This window comes from Theobroma cacao, chromosome 10, assembly GCF_053813885.1.
Source record: "Theobroma cacao isolate CCN51 chromosome 10, ASM5381388v1, whole genome shotgun sequence".
NCBI classification, from domain to species: domain Eukaryota; kingdom Viridiplantae; phylum Streptophyta; class Magnoliopsida; order Malvales; family Malvaceae; genus Theobroma; species Theobroma cacao.
The window spans coordinates 5,986,537-6,004,887 of record NC_142648.1 but is presented as its reverse complement, the minus strand read 5'-3'; the positions used below and the strand labels follow the sequence as shown (position 1 = coordinate 6,004,887).

At 34.8% G+C, this 18,351-nt stretch overlaps 1 protein-coding gene across 3 annotated transcripts; it reads left to right on the top strand.

Moving 5' to 3' along the window:
* Positions 1–8,471: 8,471 nt before the first annotated feature.
* LOC18586561 (UDP-Glycosyltransferase superfamily protein) lies at positions 8,472–17,908 on the top strand. Of its 3 annotated transcripts, XR_016023189.1 has the most exons (15): positions 8,472–9,180; positions 10,845–10,931; positions 11,160–11,263; positions 11,470–11,520; positions 11,649–11,820; positions 11,922–12,242; positions 12,840–13,043; positions 13,189–13,674; positions 13,835–14,044; positions 14,585–14,773; positions 15,337–15,506; positions 16,391–16,543; positions 16,656–16,737; positions 16,827–17,532; positions 17,673–17,908. XR_016023189.1 is itself a non-coding variant. In XM_088802697.1 (14 exons), exons 1-14 carry the CDS (start codon positions 8,671–8,673, stop codon positions 17,211–17,213), a joined length of 3,105 nt encoding a protein of 1,034 aa, XP_088658823.1. In that variant the 5' UTR covers positions 8,472–8,670; the 3' UTR covers positions 17,214–17,908. The 3 variants fall into 3 exon arrangements, 2 of the variants coding, with proteins under 2 accessions (XP_088658823.1, XP_017985065.1); XM_088802697.1 differs by having other exon boundaries at positions 16,848–17,908; XM_018129576.2 differs by having other exon boundaries at positions 16,827–17,908.
* The last annotated feature ends 443 nt before the right edge of the window (positions 17,909–18,351 follow it).

The window sequence follows — 18,351 nt, the reverse complement described above, 5'->3', positions numbered from 1 at the left end:
ATCTACTATAAGTGGTCGCATCTTTATGTGATACGTGAGATGTTGTCCAAAGTAAATGAGTTGGAAAGCTCGAAGAGAACATGTTTTGGGTATACAATGGATGTCAAATCAGAGAAAAGTTTATTCTATGCCAATCTCGTGCACAACCTAATGCTGCACGGAATCAATGAACCCGATGCCATCGAATGTGAGTTATGGTTTGCCATAGGTAGAACAAAGGCTCAATTTTCGAAGAAGGAGTTCTGCCTAGTGACAGGACTGAAGTTTGGTGCCCTACTGGCCCTTATTGTCAATCCCTATGAGGCTGTCCTTGGAGGAATTCACCTACGATATTAGGGATAGGGGAACGAGGTGAAGATACAAGAAGTTGTAGAGACGTTCAAGGGAGGGCACTTCAGTAGGAGGGAGATGCGACCAAGATGGCCCTCGTATTGATTACGAGCAATGTTTTATTCGGTCAAGACTACAAACGATCAGTGATTCCATGGTTATTGTCACTGGTTGAGAACATTGACGACTGGAATGTGTTCTCATGGGACACATACGTTTGGATTTTGACTATCGATTACTTGATAAGGGGCTTCAAACCTCCAGCGGTGGGAGTAGTAGAGAAAAAATGCTACCACATCTACAGATTTATATAGGTGTTTCAGGTTGTGTGCCATACCCTAATGTTTATCATTATACTTTTTGCATAAGATTTTATAAGGTGAATTCTTTTCGCATAAGATTTTATGAGCTGAGTAAAAAATGTTTCACAATTGATGTGCAGTTTTAGGCGTTGGAAGCAATTCTTGTAATTCGAAGCTTGTTTGGAAAGTAGCGCCAGTCTGGACAAGTTTGCCCAAGAATGCTCAAATGGTAGTGTGACGAGAGGCTTATAGGCTTTCACATCAATATTGCAAGTTTGGAGAGAGAAGGCAAGGTGAATAAAGAAACCATATTTTTTTATTGTTATTAAATTTTATTTTTATTGTCATAGGGTAGCGAGGGTTATACCTAATGGCAATGTATGTTTTGGTGCAGTTGTGCGCAATGAGGACATTGAAGCCAACTATGGAAAAGATGTTGATCGCATATTAGGCTGACATTGAGGTCAATATCTCCGAGGAACAGCAATACGTTCCATTATGGAAGTTAGAGGGTCGATCAGAATTCAGTCCCCAACAAAGAAGGAAAAAAATGGACTGTAAAGGGAAAAGTACGGTAAGAAGAGTCGTTAAGCGGAGACACACCACGGATGAAGAAGTCCATTCCCAATTCACTGCTACTGAGGTCTCGGGTGCTGCTGAGGCACCTGATTCTCCTCCTACGACTTTTCATGGTGTTTTTCCTACTACTCTTCATGCTGCTACTTCTGCTACAATTGTCGTGACTCTTGACGCTGCTCTTCCTCCTGCTTCTGCTGCTGCCCTTTATGGTCAGGCGCACAACCCACCACTGCATCTATAAATGACTACGAGCATTAAACGATAGCTGTAACAGATGCAACAGTGGAAGAAAAACCTACGGTTATTGTAGACAGATATACAGATGCATATGCATGCAATGCAGTTGGAGATCCAACGAGCAATGCAATTGGATATCCAGCAGGCGATGCATATGCAGATATAGTCACTACAAGGGTTGGAGGATTAGATTGTCGGTCGATTGATTGACCGTTGTGAGGTATGAGCCTTAATGTTTTTCATTGCGTGAGTTATAACATGTACGATGTATACACTGTTCTAATGTGTTTGATTTTTTCAACCGTTCAGGGTCGATTGATGGGCGAAAAGAATGGTGTGTGCAACAAAAAGGGTAACAGTATTGGGGTTGATCTTGACGATACAAGTGGCATAATCAATCAATTGCCTCAGCTCGAAGCTCACCTCCTACTAACCCGATCGAACATCATCCTGCTTCTATCCCATCTCCACAAAAGGCGGCTCAGCATTCTTAGTGCACACCTTCTTTTGAAGCTCCACCTCAATTTGAGGTCGAAGAGGCACCTCATCTTACAAGTAGTAGAACTACAACTTCCCCGCATCCTATTCTTGTCCCAACTCCACTAGAGCCCCCGCCACCCCCCCCCCCCCCCCCCCCCGCACATGGTGAGATCATACCTTCTCTTGAGGCTCCACCTTGTCGAAGATGCACATGTGATCTTAGCTAGCAAATACCTTCAAAGCCCATACGTTAACCCGCTATTAGTTCAGCGCAAAGCGAAAGATGATTTGAAGGATAGATATTAGTCTTTCATGAAAAATGAGGAAGCTAGGTAAAATGATAACTGTACAGGATATTAGGGTTAATGGTTATAGGGTATTTATTCTATAGACCTTTTGACATGGGTATTATAAATATGCAAGGTTAACATTCTAGGCATTGAAAGACAAGAGGGCCATGATTTTTTCTGACAATTAGAGATGCCGACTAAGTTGTTGGACAGCCAACACATTGACGCATGCATCAGCGTGTTGTGTAAGCGGGTGTGCAAGCACTATCCACAACTCTACAAGTAAAAAATATGCATCGTTGACACCATCTTCTATGTAAGTATATTATATTTTAATGAGTTGTAATTATTCAAATGTATGGGGTGTGTATTAGTTAATTGCATCTAACTATTGTGCGTAACATAATTGACAAAATATTTTGCTGGCTCTAAGCCAAGAAATGAAGCCTCCCCCGACCGATAAGACATTCAACGTGAGTCAGGCGGTAATGTAAGACCATGTGCTTGAGTATGCGAGGGGTGGGAGTCCTCCGTGGGGTTTGCCATGGCACGAGGTTGACTCAATTCTTGTACCGTGCTATTTCGACAACCACTGGGTGCTCGTGCACATCAACTTGCTGAATTAAAGTATGACGTTAATGGACTCATCATACAGTCGAACAGATGCATTGAAGTTCGAGTTGTGTGATAAGCAGATGAATCCATTAACAACACTATTTCCCATTATATGCCACAAGGCTGAGTACTTTGTCAGCTCGCGTCGTCAAAAACGACCTTCAACGTGGATGAGGTTTAAGTTAAATGCAAAGACCCCAATACAGCAAGATTTTCACTATTACGAGGATTGGGTTATCGCCTCGTTATAGTGGTTGATCGGTTCGGAGGATCATACCCTGAAGGCAAATGCCATAGACGGCCTTCAAAAGAAGTTTGCACTTGAGATTTTTGCAAATAGTATCAGTTGTTAAATTTTTTAATTTGTTTTTTTTTCAATATGTAAATAACATTATTTTGTATCATGTCCATATTATTCTTTGTTGTATCATTTACATATTTTTCTTTTTTGTATCATTTAACAAAAAAAAAAGGGCAATAGGAACAGTTCAGTATTCAATTCATAATGAATTGATTTGATTTGATTAAATACTAAATAATTAATTAAGCCAAAAGATCTACTTGAATTTCTTCAGATGTAGAATAGGAAATATAATTATGTGTTTTTTTATTTTGATTTAGTTCTTGATATTTTCTGCATTCAATTCATAATATTTGTTTACTTCTTGCATGCCAAAAATCAACTTTATTTTGTTGTCATGATAAAATATTACTAGACTAGTTTAAGGATTGCCTAAATTATGCCAAAAACTATATGTGTAAAACCCGACTCTATAAACACATGTCATGACATACATGCACTGAGTTGCATGTTATTACGCTAGGAAAGTCCTAAGAATAGACGAAACCCGGTATTATACCTAACGGTACACTTGAGTTGATTTAACCTCGAACTAGTTCAAATAGGAATCGTAGGATAAAATTTAATATTTTACAATCCAGGAATGACTAAAAATGATTGTTCGGAGTTCGAAAGTTCATTTGGGGAAAAATTAAAAATTTTGATGTTTAGGGGCAAAATTATCATTTTGCCACCTAAGATAATAATTTGATCATGGAGTGAAATTTTTTACCAAGATTAACTATTTGGAGTATAATTTAATGATAGGAAGTGAAAATTTTCAATTCTGACAATTTTCGAAACATAGGGGCAAAACGATAATTTTATCGTCTCGGGGTAAAAACCGTAATTTTCACCACCAAAAACTTGTCAAAATCATAGGATTTACTTATTTTTGGTATGAATAACTATGGTATGTTAAGTGGTGAAAAATTTATGTTTAAAGGATGAAATTTTAAAAATGGGCCAATGGGAAAATGACACATGGCACTTTTTAATGATTTAATATTATTTTAATGAAAAGTTAGCCCATTTAAACCCCATATTAAGTGATGGCCAGCCATAAGAAGAGAACAAGAGAGAAAATAGAGAGGAAAGGAAGAAAAGAGAAAAACCAAAGGAAAACTAGAAAATTCAAAGGGGAAATCGCGTTTTTCGTCCGTTTACGCGTCTAACGGTAAGATTTTTCGACTTTAGCTTGATTTCTACCTTTCTTATGCCTTTGTTTCCATTTAACATGCTTGAGGAGAGAGATCAAAAAGTGATATCAAGGGCTGGACGAAATTCAAGGGGGAGGAATTTGAAATTTTTATGTTTTGATTTTTAGTTAAATTGATAGTTTTAGTTAGTTAAATGTGTATAGAAATCAAATTGGGCAAGAAAGCATGAAATTTTCACAATACCCACCCTTGGCTGAATGTTCAATGATGTACAATGATGATGAACTGATTTTTATTCTACGAGAAATGAAGAGAAAATGATGAAAAATGGTTAAATGTGATAGAAAAACAAAGTGGAAGATTTACCGAATTAATGTCCCATTTTTGGCCAAATTTTCCAAGGAGGAAAGTGAGCTGATTTTGGTGATTTTAGTGAGTTATTGCTTGATATTTAATGGTTAGAAATGTTGGAGAGAAAATGGGACAATTTAAAGCTAAAATGAAGCGCGTTAGCAATTTAACGAGTAAAGTGCCAAAAATAGGTTAATATCGCGTTTAAGTCGTTTTAGGCTATTGCATTTCATACCATGCATTAGTATAGGATTTAAATCAATTATATAGTGATTTAGCATCAATTTGGTGAATTGGGTAAATTTTGCAATGTGTTTAGGAGGAGAGCCTTCCGGTAAAGGCAAGGAAGTCGTACCCGACGAACAGTGATCGGGGCACTTAAAAAGCAATTAGTTTGTACAAACGGTGAGTAAACCTATTATTATTGTAAATTATCTAGAGTTTATTTTTAAATGCTCTTCATGGTTTTTATGAAATGAAAATGAGATTAAAATGGGATTTTTGATGTTTTAGAAATAAATGTGACAAATAAAAATATATTGTGTTGATTATGAAATTGAGTAATTAGAAGCTGCCAATTATTTTGAAATATATATTTTCCTATGAATGACTTATGATATATGAGTATATGTGGCTATATATTATAATTGCATTGAAAATTTATGTAAATTATTTTTTACTATGTAGGCTGGGTAAATAAATAAAAGCCATATTATACTATCGAAATTTTATTAAAGTTGGTGGGTTTAGTCACTGCAGTGGCGGGTTTTCGTGGACTGCCTATTAGAAGGGCACGATAAACCCGGTTATATAGTTACTCTGGTAGTAGAGGCGATGAGGGTAACTCTCGAGGTAGTGTTAGAGTTCACTTCACGTCGAACCCCCACGTGAATGTGTAACTCAGCCAACGCCAAGGAACGGCTTGTTTTCAAAACTAACATGTGTTTAATATGTAAATATCTTAACAACCTTGGCGGACTAGGTTAGATGCCTCGGCCAAGGTGTCCCCGAGGACTAGTTTTTGGCTTGAGCACTATTTTTAATAAAAGTCATAAGCCTTAACAACTGTTTTGGTAAATTACAAATATTTTATGGTTTAAGAAATAAATTGAAAACCTTATAAAATGGTTTGTGATTTGTTGTTCAAACTTGCCTTCATTTTACTCGTCTTTAGATATTTATAATAATGTTTGTTTACTCATTGGGATTGCGAAATCTCACCCACCTCCTTTCCAAATATTTCAGGCCTATGGTAGCTTGTAGATACTGATTTTATCGAGGATTCCAGTTGATCCCTCTATCTCACAGACAGTAGGTTACTATCACCAATGCTTGGTGTATTTACGGGCCACTTGTCATTGTAATTATTATTGTACATTATAACTTTGTAAATTATTATATGTATGAATTTATTTTACTTCTAAGTTATAAAAGATTACTTGCACGTGTTTCTATAAATATTGTTTTATATAAAAATGTTATATTTTTGTCTTTGATTTACTTGAGTCAAAAACGACTGAAAATTATTTAAAACTAATATGTAAGCCTTGCGAGGTTCCGATTGGTATTTCGGGTAATGAGTATCAATCGGAACGTCGCGGCGGTTGTCATGGGTCCGAGGGAGGTTCCGGGTCATGACAATATGGCTATTGACTATACCAAAATACATCTTATAATTTTTATGTGTTTTGATCGATATTTTTACATGCAACATATCTTTTGCTCTCCCTTCTTAGGTTTATTGTTCTTTTCATTTGCTCTTCCTTTTCCTTTTGCTTCCATATGGTTTTATTTTAGTATTATATTGTTTTTTTTTTAAGTTATATATGTTTGCTTTAATTATTCAATTTTTTTCTTAAAAAATTAACTTATATTCTTAGTTATCTAACTTTAATTTTTTTCGTTGACATAATAATACTTAAAAGAGTTCTTGAACTATATTTAAGAAAAATTCAAATAAATTTTTATTTTTTTATTACGTTTAATTAAGTTCTAATAGTTTTATTTTGAACTAAACGAGCCTTTATCATTAATTATTAATTAATTATTGATAATCGAAATGTTATTTATCATTCTATGTCATGTGTGATTGAGATGACATGATAATTTATCATAATAGATGTTTATGTGATATGATAATATAATCATATAATATTTTTAACTCCTCACACTAATACCACGTCAATGTTTCATGAATATAAAATGACAAGTAACATTTTGACTAATGATAATGAATCAATCGCTAATTATAAGAGTATATTTAACTTAAAATTAAAGTACAAAAATTTGATTGAATATAATAAAAGAATAAAAATTTTATTTAATTTTTTTAATAATTTAGAATATATTTTCGCATTATGTCTTCTTTTATTATATATATATATATATATATATATATATATATATATATATTTGTGAAGCAGAAGAAGAGGGAAAGTGGGCACTTTTTCTCCTAAGGTCCACAAAAATTAGAATTAATTAGCCATGTCATTTCGGGTTGGGTTTCATTCAAGTAGACATGCTCGAAAGTGAATTGCAGTCACGCACAGACTAGACTTTGGTAGTTAGCTTTGATTGTTGAGGATACTAAGGCTCAGCTTCTTTTAATTGATTGTTATTCTTTCCATTATAATAGGAGGACGGCTAATCTTTTAGCTCATTCTCTAACTAGGCCTAGTCCTAGAATTAATTGCGGAAGGACAGGCACCCTTTTCACTTATGTAATTTTTTTTATATATATAATTAGAGGAAGGAAGATTTAAATCTTACTTTTTAGACAAGAGATAATGCATCAATTAATGAACTAAATACTTAGGTGACTCTTCATTTATGTAATCTTGATATCATTTGATGCTTTAATAAAATAATCTTTTTCTCAATGCAGTTCAATTTCTTGGCTATATTTTTCTCTAAATGCAAACATTTATTTGATTTTATTTGGCTTTTTCTAATGTTTATTATTTGTTTACTTTGGTATTTACCACCTTTTTATCTTATTTAAAATTATTATTTTCTTTACATAATATTTGAAAAATCGCTTAAACTATTAAAAAAATTCAAATAAATTCTCATTTTTTTATTATATTCAATCAAGTTTTTATATTTTTATTTTATAAACGGTAAATTATCATTAATCAAAATATCATTTATCATTTTATATAACGTGATGTTAAAATAACATGTTATAGTAAAAAATAACATAACATGATGACATGATCACAAAACATTTCTTATCATTCATATTAATATCACGTGAACATAAAATTTAAATATAGTAAACAATCAAAATTTATTTAATATTTTTAAATAATTCAAAAAAAAATTAAATATTATATCTATTTTCTTTAATTTAATTTTTTGGCTCTTGATTGAAATTAAACTATAATTTAAAAGTTTTACATGTAAAGCTAAAGCTATTATTCCCATACACCCTATTAATTTAACTGTGAAATAGAACTCACATAAAAAATGCTGAAGATATCCCAAAATCATCATTTTGTGAACTAAAAACCAAACTAAAGGCAATAGGAGCAGGGGGAATCCCAACAAAAAAAATGTTAAATTAGTACTATATAATAATAATAATAATAATAATAATAATAATAATAATTTTCTAATTATGATTTCATTTTCTTGATTTTCTTTTTTGGATAATGCCGTAATAAATTTCCAGTTGTCATTATTTAGGATGAGTTGGTGAGGTGACAGGACCTTTTTTACAAAAATTAAAAAAAAAAGAAAATATAATTTGACGCGTTTTATTGTTGGTAGTGTGGACTTTTGCCGTCGTTTTCCCAAACAAAACAAAGAAAAGAACACCTAGATTTCATAAATCGCTAAAAGAAAAAAAAATCCAACAACAACTCGACTCCGTCACTCTTCAATTTCTCTTTCAAAGCCAGCTCTCACAAAACTTCCTCTCTGAAAATTTTCCGTCACTCTCTCGAGAAAATAACAGAAGGGATATAAATAAGGTGCCACTTCCTATGGGCCGAAACTCGTCTCCTCCGATACTCGACGGCAATGGAAACGAAAATGGCAAAAACAAAAACAGTGATAACAACAACGACGACGATCAAGGATTCTACTCGATCCGTGATCGATTGCCTTTCAAGAGAAACCCTATCCACACCCGGGATCGAACCAAGCAGTCTTCTTTACTCGACCGGCCTTTAGTCCGGAACCGTCCCCGGTTCAACCGGAAAGGATTTTTGCTCTTTCCTTTGCGAGGCATTCATTTGTTTTATTTTTTGATATTTTTCTCGGTTTTCGCTTTCGCTATGGCGTCGATGCTGATGCAGAGTTCGATTGCGGCGGTGGTGTTTAGGCAAGGAGGAGAGAGGGGTTGGAGGAAGTCTGTTAGAGAAGGGCTCAGGCTCGGGAGCACGTTGAAGTTTATGCCGGCAGGGATGTCACGGTGGGTCGCCGAAGGCGGTGGACTTGATCGAATGAGATCGACGGCCAGGATCGGCGTTCGTGGCCCTAGACTTGCTCTTGTGAGTGACTATGTTTTTTTTTTTAATTGGATTAATTAATGTGAAGATGATATTTTTATTTATTTCTTGTTTATTTTCTGTGTTTGCAGTATTGGAAAAAATTAATGTGACTGAAATTTTATTTTAAGTTTTAGGTTTTGAATTTTTGGTAGGAATTAGTATTTTAGATATTTATTTTTCATTAGAGTGTTAAGTGCAGCTGAAACTTCTCCTTTTGGTGCTTCTGAGCAATAACTTAAATTCATAATCTTCTCAGTTGGTAGTTTATGACTTTGGATTAGTTTGTTGAAGTTGAATGTCCTTTTTTTAAAATTTTTGAATTTTTATTATATATTGGTTAAGGAGTTCTGGTTTAGGAGTTATGGTTACTTTACTTATGAATTGCTAATGATTTTCTTTTTTATTTTAAAAAGAAATGTAGGTGGTAGTTGCTGAATAAGAACTTGAAGGCTAGCACAAAGGCATTGTTATAGGTTACCCTTTTTCTTAAATTGTTAGTTGGAGTTAAGCAAAAAAGTTCTTTTTGTATGTATCATTAAGATTAAGATTCATAATATATAACTTCCCTTCTTTATTCTAGCATGCTGTTTGATAAATTGAAATATTGAAAAATTAAATGCTGAATTTTAGCAGTGAAAATTTTAAGTACTAAATTTTGGCATTGGAAACTGTTTGATATATGCTGTTGAATATTAAATAGATTTTTTTTTTGGGCGAAAGAGGGAGTTTGTGATTTTAGAGATATTTCACATCTAATAATATTTAAAAAGAAGATAAAATAGAAAAAAATTAATTAAAACACAAGGGAAATTAGATGGTAAAATTTTTTTTTTTGGCTGGTCTTAACTACTAAACACTTCAAAATTGAGCTAACAAATTTCAGTGAGAAATTTATGTAATTGGAAATTAAACTTTTCAATGCTTTATCAAGTTTTTATGAATTTTCTTGTCAGCCAAGCAAAGTTTTTTTTGGCATTAGTAATGAGGCGATTTACAAATTATCAAATAAGAATTGTTTTTATTTATCCTTCTTAAAAAAAAAACCTTGTACCATAAAGAAAAGGGAAAAAGGGGAGAATAAGTGTTGAGGACTGAAAGAGATTTGGTTGCTTTAATTGGAGTTATAGGTGGTTTATACTGTATATGGTTTGGTTGTAAGATGTTTTGATGACTTATTAAGATTGCAGTAACTTAATCAGGAATTAAACAAGTATAACAATATAAAACCTATTGTAGGATGGTGCGGGGCAAAGGACTAAAAATCAGAAGAAATCAAGAAATATAAGTATATATCCGCCTGATTTATTGCTCCTTTCTGTAAAGGAATGCCAGTGGAGATAAAGTGGTTTTATTTAAGCAATTTATCAACAAGTCATTAGGAGATTATTGCAAAATTTTGGTTTCTAAATTAGAACTTGATTTCAAGGAAAATACTATTTTTGGCAAGATAATTATCGAAAGGATAACGCTTGAATGGCAGGATATTCAAAGTTATAGTGATATTAAATGCTTACCAATACAGTGATTAGAATGGAGATGTTTTAAGTTAACTAGCATCATTGTGGACCAGACCTCGCACTAAAAGCAGCTTTTTTATGGTGTCTCTGTATTTGAAATGGTTTGACTTTTGCAGTTAAATTGTGCATTTTTTTTATAATTGACAGATTTTAGGAAACATGAAGAAAGACCCTCAGTCATTGATGATGCTTACTGTGGTAAAGAGTCTTCAGAGACTTGGCTATGTAATAAAGGTGAATAAAGTTTTTTAAATTTATTTCCCTAGTGCTCCCCTTTTGGATATGCTCATGCAACAGATTTTATGATAAAAACATCTTATATAACTTTGGAAACATGTTGGAAGTGTTAATACTTATGTATGAATGGCTTTGCTTTCTATTAGCCTTGGCATGAAAGTAAAGTATGTTATGCACTGATCAGTTCTGAAAGTATTATGGATCCTTACAATGTCAATTTGACAGATTTATGCAGTAGCAAATGGCAAAGCACATGCAATGTGGGAGCACATAAGTGGTCAGATTTCATTTTTAGGTCCAGAGCAGTTTGTTCATATTGATTGGTCAATGTATGTTATCTAATTCCTGTATTATGGATTCTCTCTTTCCCCTTTTTTTCCCTTTTCATTTGTGTTTATATTGGTTTTTATTTATATTTTCAGTTTGTGCAGTGGTTTATGTTTGAATTTTTGGTCACAATCCTTTTAGTGGTAATTATTTTTGTTTGTTCACCTGGCATTGATTATATATGTTTTCTTGCATTTTCCATATCTAGCTTTGAAGGTGTTATTGCTGATTCTCTCGAAGCAAAAGAGGCCATCTCAAGGTACGTTCTATATCTAGCTTGCCAGTTCTCTGTCTCTCATGTATAGACACTTTTTGAACACTACAACACCCCTCAAGGTGTTGTTTTAGTTTGAGATGCTATGATTAGTGAATTTTATATCCATGCAGCCTTATGCAGGAGCCTTTTGATACAGTACCACTTATATGGATAATTCAAGAAGATACTCTGGCAACACGTCTTCCTGTTTATGAGGAGATGGGCTTGGAGCATCTTGTTTCTCATTGGAAAAGTGCTTTTACCAGGGCCAATGTTATTGTGTTTCCTGATTTTACTCTACCGGTAAATCTGACATTCTGTCTATACTTAAACACAGAATTTTCAGACGGTCTTGTATTAGACATCTTATGTGGTTTCTTAATTTCTATTCCTTCTCTTACCAGATGTTATATAGCATGCTAGACACTGGAAACTTCCTTGTAATTCCTGGATCACCAGTGGATGTGTGGGGTGCAGAAAGTTACAGTAAGACCCACGCAAAGCATCAACTAAGGAAGGACAATGGGTTTAGTATGGATGATATGGTGGTGCTAGTTGTTGGAAGTTCTTTCTTCTATGATGAGTTATCATGGGACTATGCTGTTGCAATGCACACAATAGGGCCTCTTCTTATGAGATACACAAGGAGAAATGATGCAGGAGGGTCATTTAAATTTATTTTCTTGAGTGGTAACTCCACTGATGGGTATCATGATGCTTTACAGGTAGTCAACTGTTGATAGGTGCATCATACATTCATGCATACCTATATTCCCTGCAGCCATTAATCACACGACTCTAGTGGTGAAACTTCTTTTCAATTCAAAATGGGGTATATGTTTGCATGCATCCTCATGCTCATTCATAAGCTCCTTACTTTTCATGGAAAGGGAAAACAATACATTAAAATGGTAACAAAGAAATATTATTGCATGGATTAAGTGAGGCATTTCAAAGAACTTATGATCATTTTCTTCATGAATTATATCTGATTTGCTACTTCATGGGGATATGAAACTTAGGTCATTCAGTTGTAATTTTTTATTTGCTTTTTTTTTTCTAATTAAAAACTTATAAATTGTAGTAAGGCCATACTTTTTTTTTTCTTTTCAATCAGTTACATACTGGTAGAAGGATAGAAGCTTAGAGATATTAATAAGACTGCAAACCTTGGAGAGATAGCATAAGAAACTGTCATGTAATTTTCCCTTTGTCCTCAATTCAGTCTTATATAGTGTGTTCAGCACACTGTAGTGAGGTTAGTTTACTGGCTTAGTGTTATTTCATTCAAGATTGATGTTATACCTTGTACTTCTATGCAGCAAGTTGCATCGCGGCTAGGACTTACTCAAGGCTCTGTTAGGCATTATGGCTTGGATGGTGATGTCAATGGAGTTTTATTAATGGCTGACATTGTTCTATATGGTACCTCCCAAGAAGAACAGGGGTTTCCTTCATTAATTATCCGAGCCATGACCTTTGGAATCCCTGTCATCACACCTGATTTTCCTATCATGAAAAAATATGTACGTCCATTTAAATTATTTTCTTCTTAGTTCATAATTTCTTTTTTGTGTATGTGTGTGTGTGCACGCGCGCACGAGAGAGAGAGAGAGAGAGGGTGGACTTATTATTCTGTATCTTACATTTTAAATGGCTCTGAAATGACAGGTGGTGGATGGAACCCATGGTGTTTTTTTCCCTAAACATCAGCCTGATGCTTTGTTGAGGGCTTTCTCTCTTTTGATTTCGAATGGCAGACTCTCCAGATTTGCTCAGACAGTTGCTTCTTCTGGAAGACTGCTTGCTAAGAACATTTTGGCATCTGAATGCATAACTGGTTATGCAAGCCTTCTTGAAAATTTACTCAATTTCCCATCAGATGTCTTGCTGCCAGCTCCTGTCTCTCAACTTAGGCTGGGATCATGGGAATGGAATGTTTTCGGGATGGAAATCGAGCACGGAACTGGTGATATTTCCAGATATTTTAGTGTTGTTTATGCCCTTGAGGAGGAATTTACCAAGCACACCATTTCGTCAGACATATCTCAGTATGGAGCTGAGATTCAGGATCAGGATATCCCAACTGAACAAGACTGGGATATCGTGACGGAAATTGAGAATTTTGAAGATTATGAAAGACTTGAAATGGACGAGGTATGATAATTCTTAATAATTACAGTCATTTGTTTGTATCTCCCCCCACCCTGCCCTAGTTCATGTCCTCTTGTAACTATTTTCTTTTTATTATATTTAACTTTCTCATGAATACACAGTGATGTGAAATAATATTATTTCTTTTTCCTTAATTCTGTAGGTTGAAGAAAGAATGGAGAGAAATCCTGGTGTATGGGATGATATATATCGAAATGCTCGGAGATCTGAGAAGCTGAAGTTTGAGGCAAATGAAAGAGATGAGGGAGAGCTAGAAAGGACAGGTCAACCAGTATGCATTTATGAGATCTACAGTGGGGCTGGGGCCTGGCCATTCTTGCACCATGGATCTTTGTACCGAGGGCTAAGTCTTGTGAGTTTCTCCTAATCCATATTTGGTATTTTATCTTTTAATCAATCTTCATTACATTTCTTTTTATGTCTTCTTCATCATTTTCTCATAAGTGTTTTTGCGATTTTATGATCTGGAACATCTAACTATGATCGAGTTTTGATTCAATTGAAGAGAAATCATGTAGCAGAAAGTATTGTATAAACAATATCTTCTCATAGTTCTTGACAAAAATGCTTTGAATCTTTTTGAGTAATTCTTGGGTAGCTTGAGTTTTCTTGCAAACGGTGAATAGAATGCTTGCTCAAAAGTCTAACATGGAAAATTTGCAGTGGGAGAAACTTTGTACAGATCATAGCTTCCCCACCCTCCAGCCCCACCGTTTTTCTTCCTTAATGTAGTCTGCTTATATATTTATAGATTTCTAGTATTTGCTGTAGTGCTCCTTAGTCTTTTTTTCACCTTGTAGAGGAGCTTTCCTTTCATATTGTTTGGCTACTGACAAATGATGTATAAAAATAAGTAGTTTTCACATTTGTAACTATTCATTTTATATGTCAGTCTAGGAAAGCAAGGAGGTTGAGATCAGACGATGTGGATGCAGTTGGCCGACTTCCAGTTTTGAATGACACTCACTACAGGGATTTGTTATGTGAAGTTGGAGGGATGTTTTCCATTGCAAATAGGGTGGATAACATTCACAAGAGACCTTGGATTGGTTTTCAATCATGGCGCGCTGCTGGTAGGAAGGTATTCCTTATATTGATGATATGGCGTTTAATTGTTGAATATTAGCTGGAGTTTTAAGAACTAATTTTTTGGTTGTTCAAATTTTTTAGTGTTGTGATGGAAGGAGGGTAGAACACAGTACAGTTAAAGGGAGTAAATGGTTTACTTTATCCTGTTAGGAAATTTTTTTTTTTTTGAGGGGGGTGTTGGGGGATGGTTTGAAGGTGAACCAAATCCCTGAAATCCCCCGTTAATCATTTTTTTTCAATTCCCCCAATTCAGGATGATTTCCCTTTTACCCCTCAAAATTTTTTTTTAGAACTATCTTAAATCAGGGTGGAATGATAATGGTGTATAAACTCACTACTTTACTCTCCTCTGCACTCAAATAAATCAAGGAAGAGTTGTTTATTCTACTATAATCTTACCTTTCCATCTGTTCACTCTGTTTATTGTTAGTTTATAAAGGAGAAAAAAAATAGTTCCTAAAACAAAAGAAATCCATTTCTTTTTTGATTCAAGTCTACAAGTATCAAGTTTTGGAGTTTGCAATTATTGACTGCTCAGTCTTTTTCTCTAAATAGGTTTCATTGTCCACAAGAGCTGAAGAAGTTCTGGAAGAAACTATTCAAGGAAGTAAACGAGATGTAATGTACTTTTGGGCGCGCCTTGACATTGATGGTGGAGGTGCAGGCACCAATGATGCACTCACATTTTGGTCAATGTGTGATTTGTTAAATGCTGGACACTGCAGGTTTGTTTTACTAAATATCAGTTGGAAATATGATTTGTCATGCATGTTAGGTGATGGTGTCATCTGTCATGCCTTGCTGATGCCAAGATTTGCACTTTAATTTTCTATGAGTTGAATGAGCGTATTTTGCTTGCCATCTTGTCATGTTGTAGATATGCAGACAATTTCTTCCTACATCAAGTTGCTCTTCCCTAAGTTCCTTCTTCCTGTTGAGATGCTTTTCTAATCAAATATGTCAAGGGTTTTTTTTTCCTGAAGTTGTCATGGTACCATTTTGATTATTGTTACAAATAGGAGACCAAGGAAAGATTGATATGTTTACATGGTAAAAGCTCCTTTTACCTGTTCCATTACACCTTTTAGTAAGCTGAAAACAAGATAGGCAGGGTCGTGAAGAGGCGATCATTGGCTGTGACTTCGGCCTAATTCTTAGCATCCTTTTTTCGGTTTTAAGCCTGGTCTGATCAAAGTTCAACATTTCTTGTTCATGAACATGGGTCAAGGTCAAATCAATAGGTGAGGAGATGATAATCGGTCATTGGCTGGGATTTGGGCTTGGTCTATTTAAAGCTTAACATTTGTTGTTCAAGAACCCGAGTATCTGGTTTTATAGGTTAGGAGGTGGCCATGTGCTGAAACTGGGTGTGGATGCTTATTCATTTTTTTATGGGGCTAGAAGCTGGGCTTTTCAAAAATTTGGACCAAATTTCTTAACCAAGCCTGGGTCTGATAGGGTCTTGATAGGCTATTGGTTGAGTTATATGGACATACAACTGCTGCTTTGTTATGTAACTTGCACTAGATAGGTGGGTATCTTAAATTAGTTATATTGCTAAATGAAAAATATATGGAGTGGCTTAGAAGATTACTTTAAATGCCTGCAGAACTGCTTTTGAAAGTGCTTTTCGCAAGATGTATATATTGCCATCAGATACGGAAGCTCTTCCTCCCATGCCCAAAGATGATGGTCACTGGTCTGCCTTGCATAGCTGGGTGATGCCAACCACTTCCTTTCTGGAGTTTGTAATGTTTTCACGGTAATCTACAGAGCCTGCTCTTCTTTTTTTTGCATCTTATCTGTTTTTCTCTTTTCAATATCGAGCAAAGTACAGTAGATGATGACGGGAAACTTATATAATCGGACTGCAGGATGTTTGTTGATTCCCTTGATGCCTTGCATACCAACTCTGGTGAGGTCAATTTGTGTTTGTTGGGTTCCTCTGAGCTTGAGGTAAGTTATGTGGTTCCTATAACATCTGTGGGTTTCAGTGAGAGTATAATCATAACAGTGCTCTTCTTTGTTTATTTAATTATTGGCAGAAAAAACACTGTTACTGTCAGGTATTGGAACTCTTGGTCAATGTCTGGGCTTACCATAGTGGGCGGAGGATGGTCTACATAGAGCCACACTCTGGTTTGCTCGAAGAGCAACATCCAGTTGATCAGAGAAAAGAATTTATGTGGGCTAGATATTTTAACTTTACATTATTAAAGAGCATGGATGAAGATCTAGCAGAGGCTGCAGATGATGAAGACCACCCGAGGAAGATGTGGTTGTGGCCATTGACAGGGGAAGTGCATTGGCAAGGAATTTATGAGAGGGAGAGGGAAGAAAGATACAGGCTGAAGATGGACAAAAAGAGGAAAACTAAGGAGAAACTATTCGAAAGGATGAAGAATGGGTACAAGCAGAGATCACTTGGATGATAGGATACTTAGAAGCTAAATCTAGATGACTTTATACTAACTTAGAAACACTCGACTTCTAGTACAGCTACTGAACCCTTGTTTTTCCTAAACTGGGAAGAGCGGAAAACTGCGGCGTACAAGAGAAGCCTAGTTACATCTAACAGCACAGTTGGAGACATTTTATTCTTCTCATTTTTTTATGTCAAGTAAAATTGCTTTCAAGGAGGAAGGGGAGAACAAAGCAGCTTCCCAGCAATTTCGGTTCACTAGCGATTCAAAGCCATTTGACAGGGTTATCTGATGAGGCATACAGCATTCCAGGTTTTTGGTAAACATGGTAAGACTGATAGAAATTCTTTTCACCATATAGAACATTCAATTCAGTAGATATATTCTTTCTTTTCTTTTTTTTGTTCACTATTTAATTAGTGCTGGTAGATATATTCTTTCATCATTGTATATTTTATTTTGGTTTAGGGGGGAGAGAAAATTAAGAGGCAATTTTGATCAGAATTATAGTTCAGTTTCTGGTGAGGCTTGCTTTTCTGATTGTTTTATTCTATTGACAGTCTGATAAGGCAAACGTAGGATCTTGGTTTTTTTTTGGCTTGATAATGTAGAATGGTCTTGTACCCTGGCCCTTTGAGTTTTCTTCTCCCTCCTTTTGACTACTAAAACGAATAAATAGTTTATGAAGTTATTATTTATTAGTACATTGATATTATTTTTGAGTAGGGTCATTCAATAATGGTACTCTCATAAGAAAGAGCATCAGCATACTGCTTGTGTCATGTGCCAAGATTTGAATTCAACATTGTGCGGTGTTAAATTTTGAAAATCGAGCTTTTGAGATATCAAGGTGGAGATAAGTTTAGACTAAGATGAGTCTCTTTTTCTATGATTGAAAGAGCCAGTAGCATGTCATAGATCTTAATTTAAGAAGAGTCGATATGACTCTTGAATTTTTGTAAATAAAGGTTCTTTTTCACTTAAAAGGTATGTTTTTTAGATTGAATTCGTGAGCTTGTGGCATTTGTAGCAATAAAGAGAGCATAGAACTGTTGCGTGGCCATGGGTTTTCTTAACAAGATTAAAATTAATTTCGACACTTTTAAGTTACAAAAATACTTGCTTTAAGTATTAAAAAATAATACTT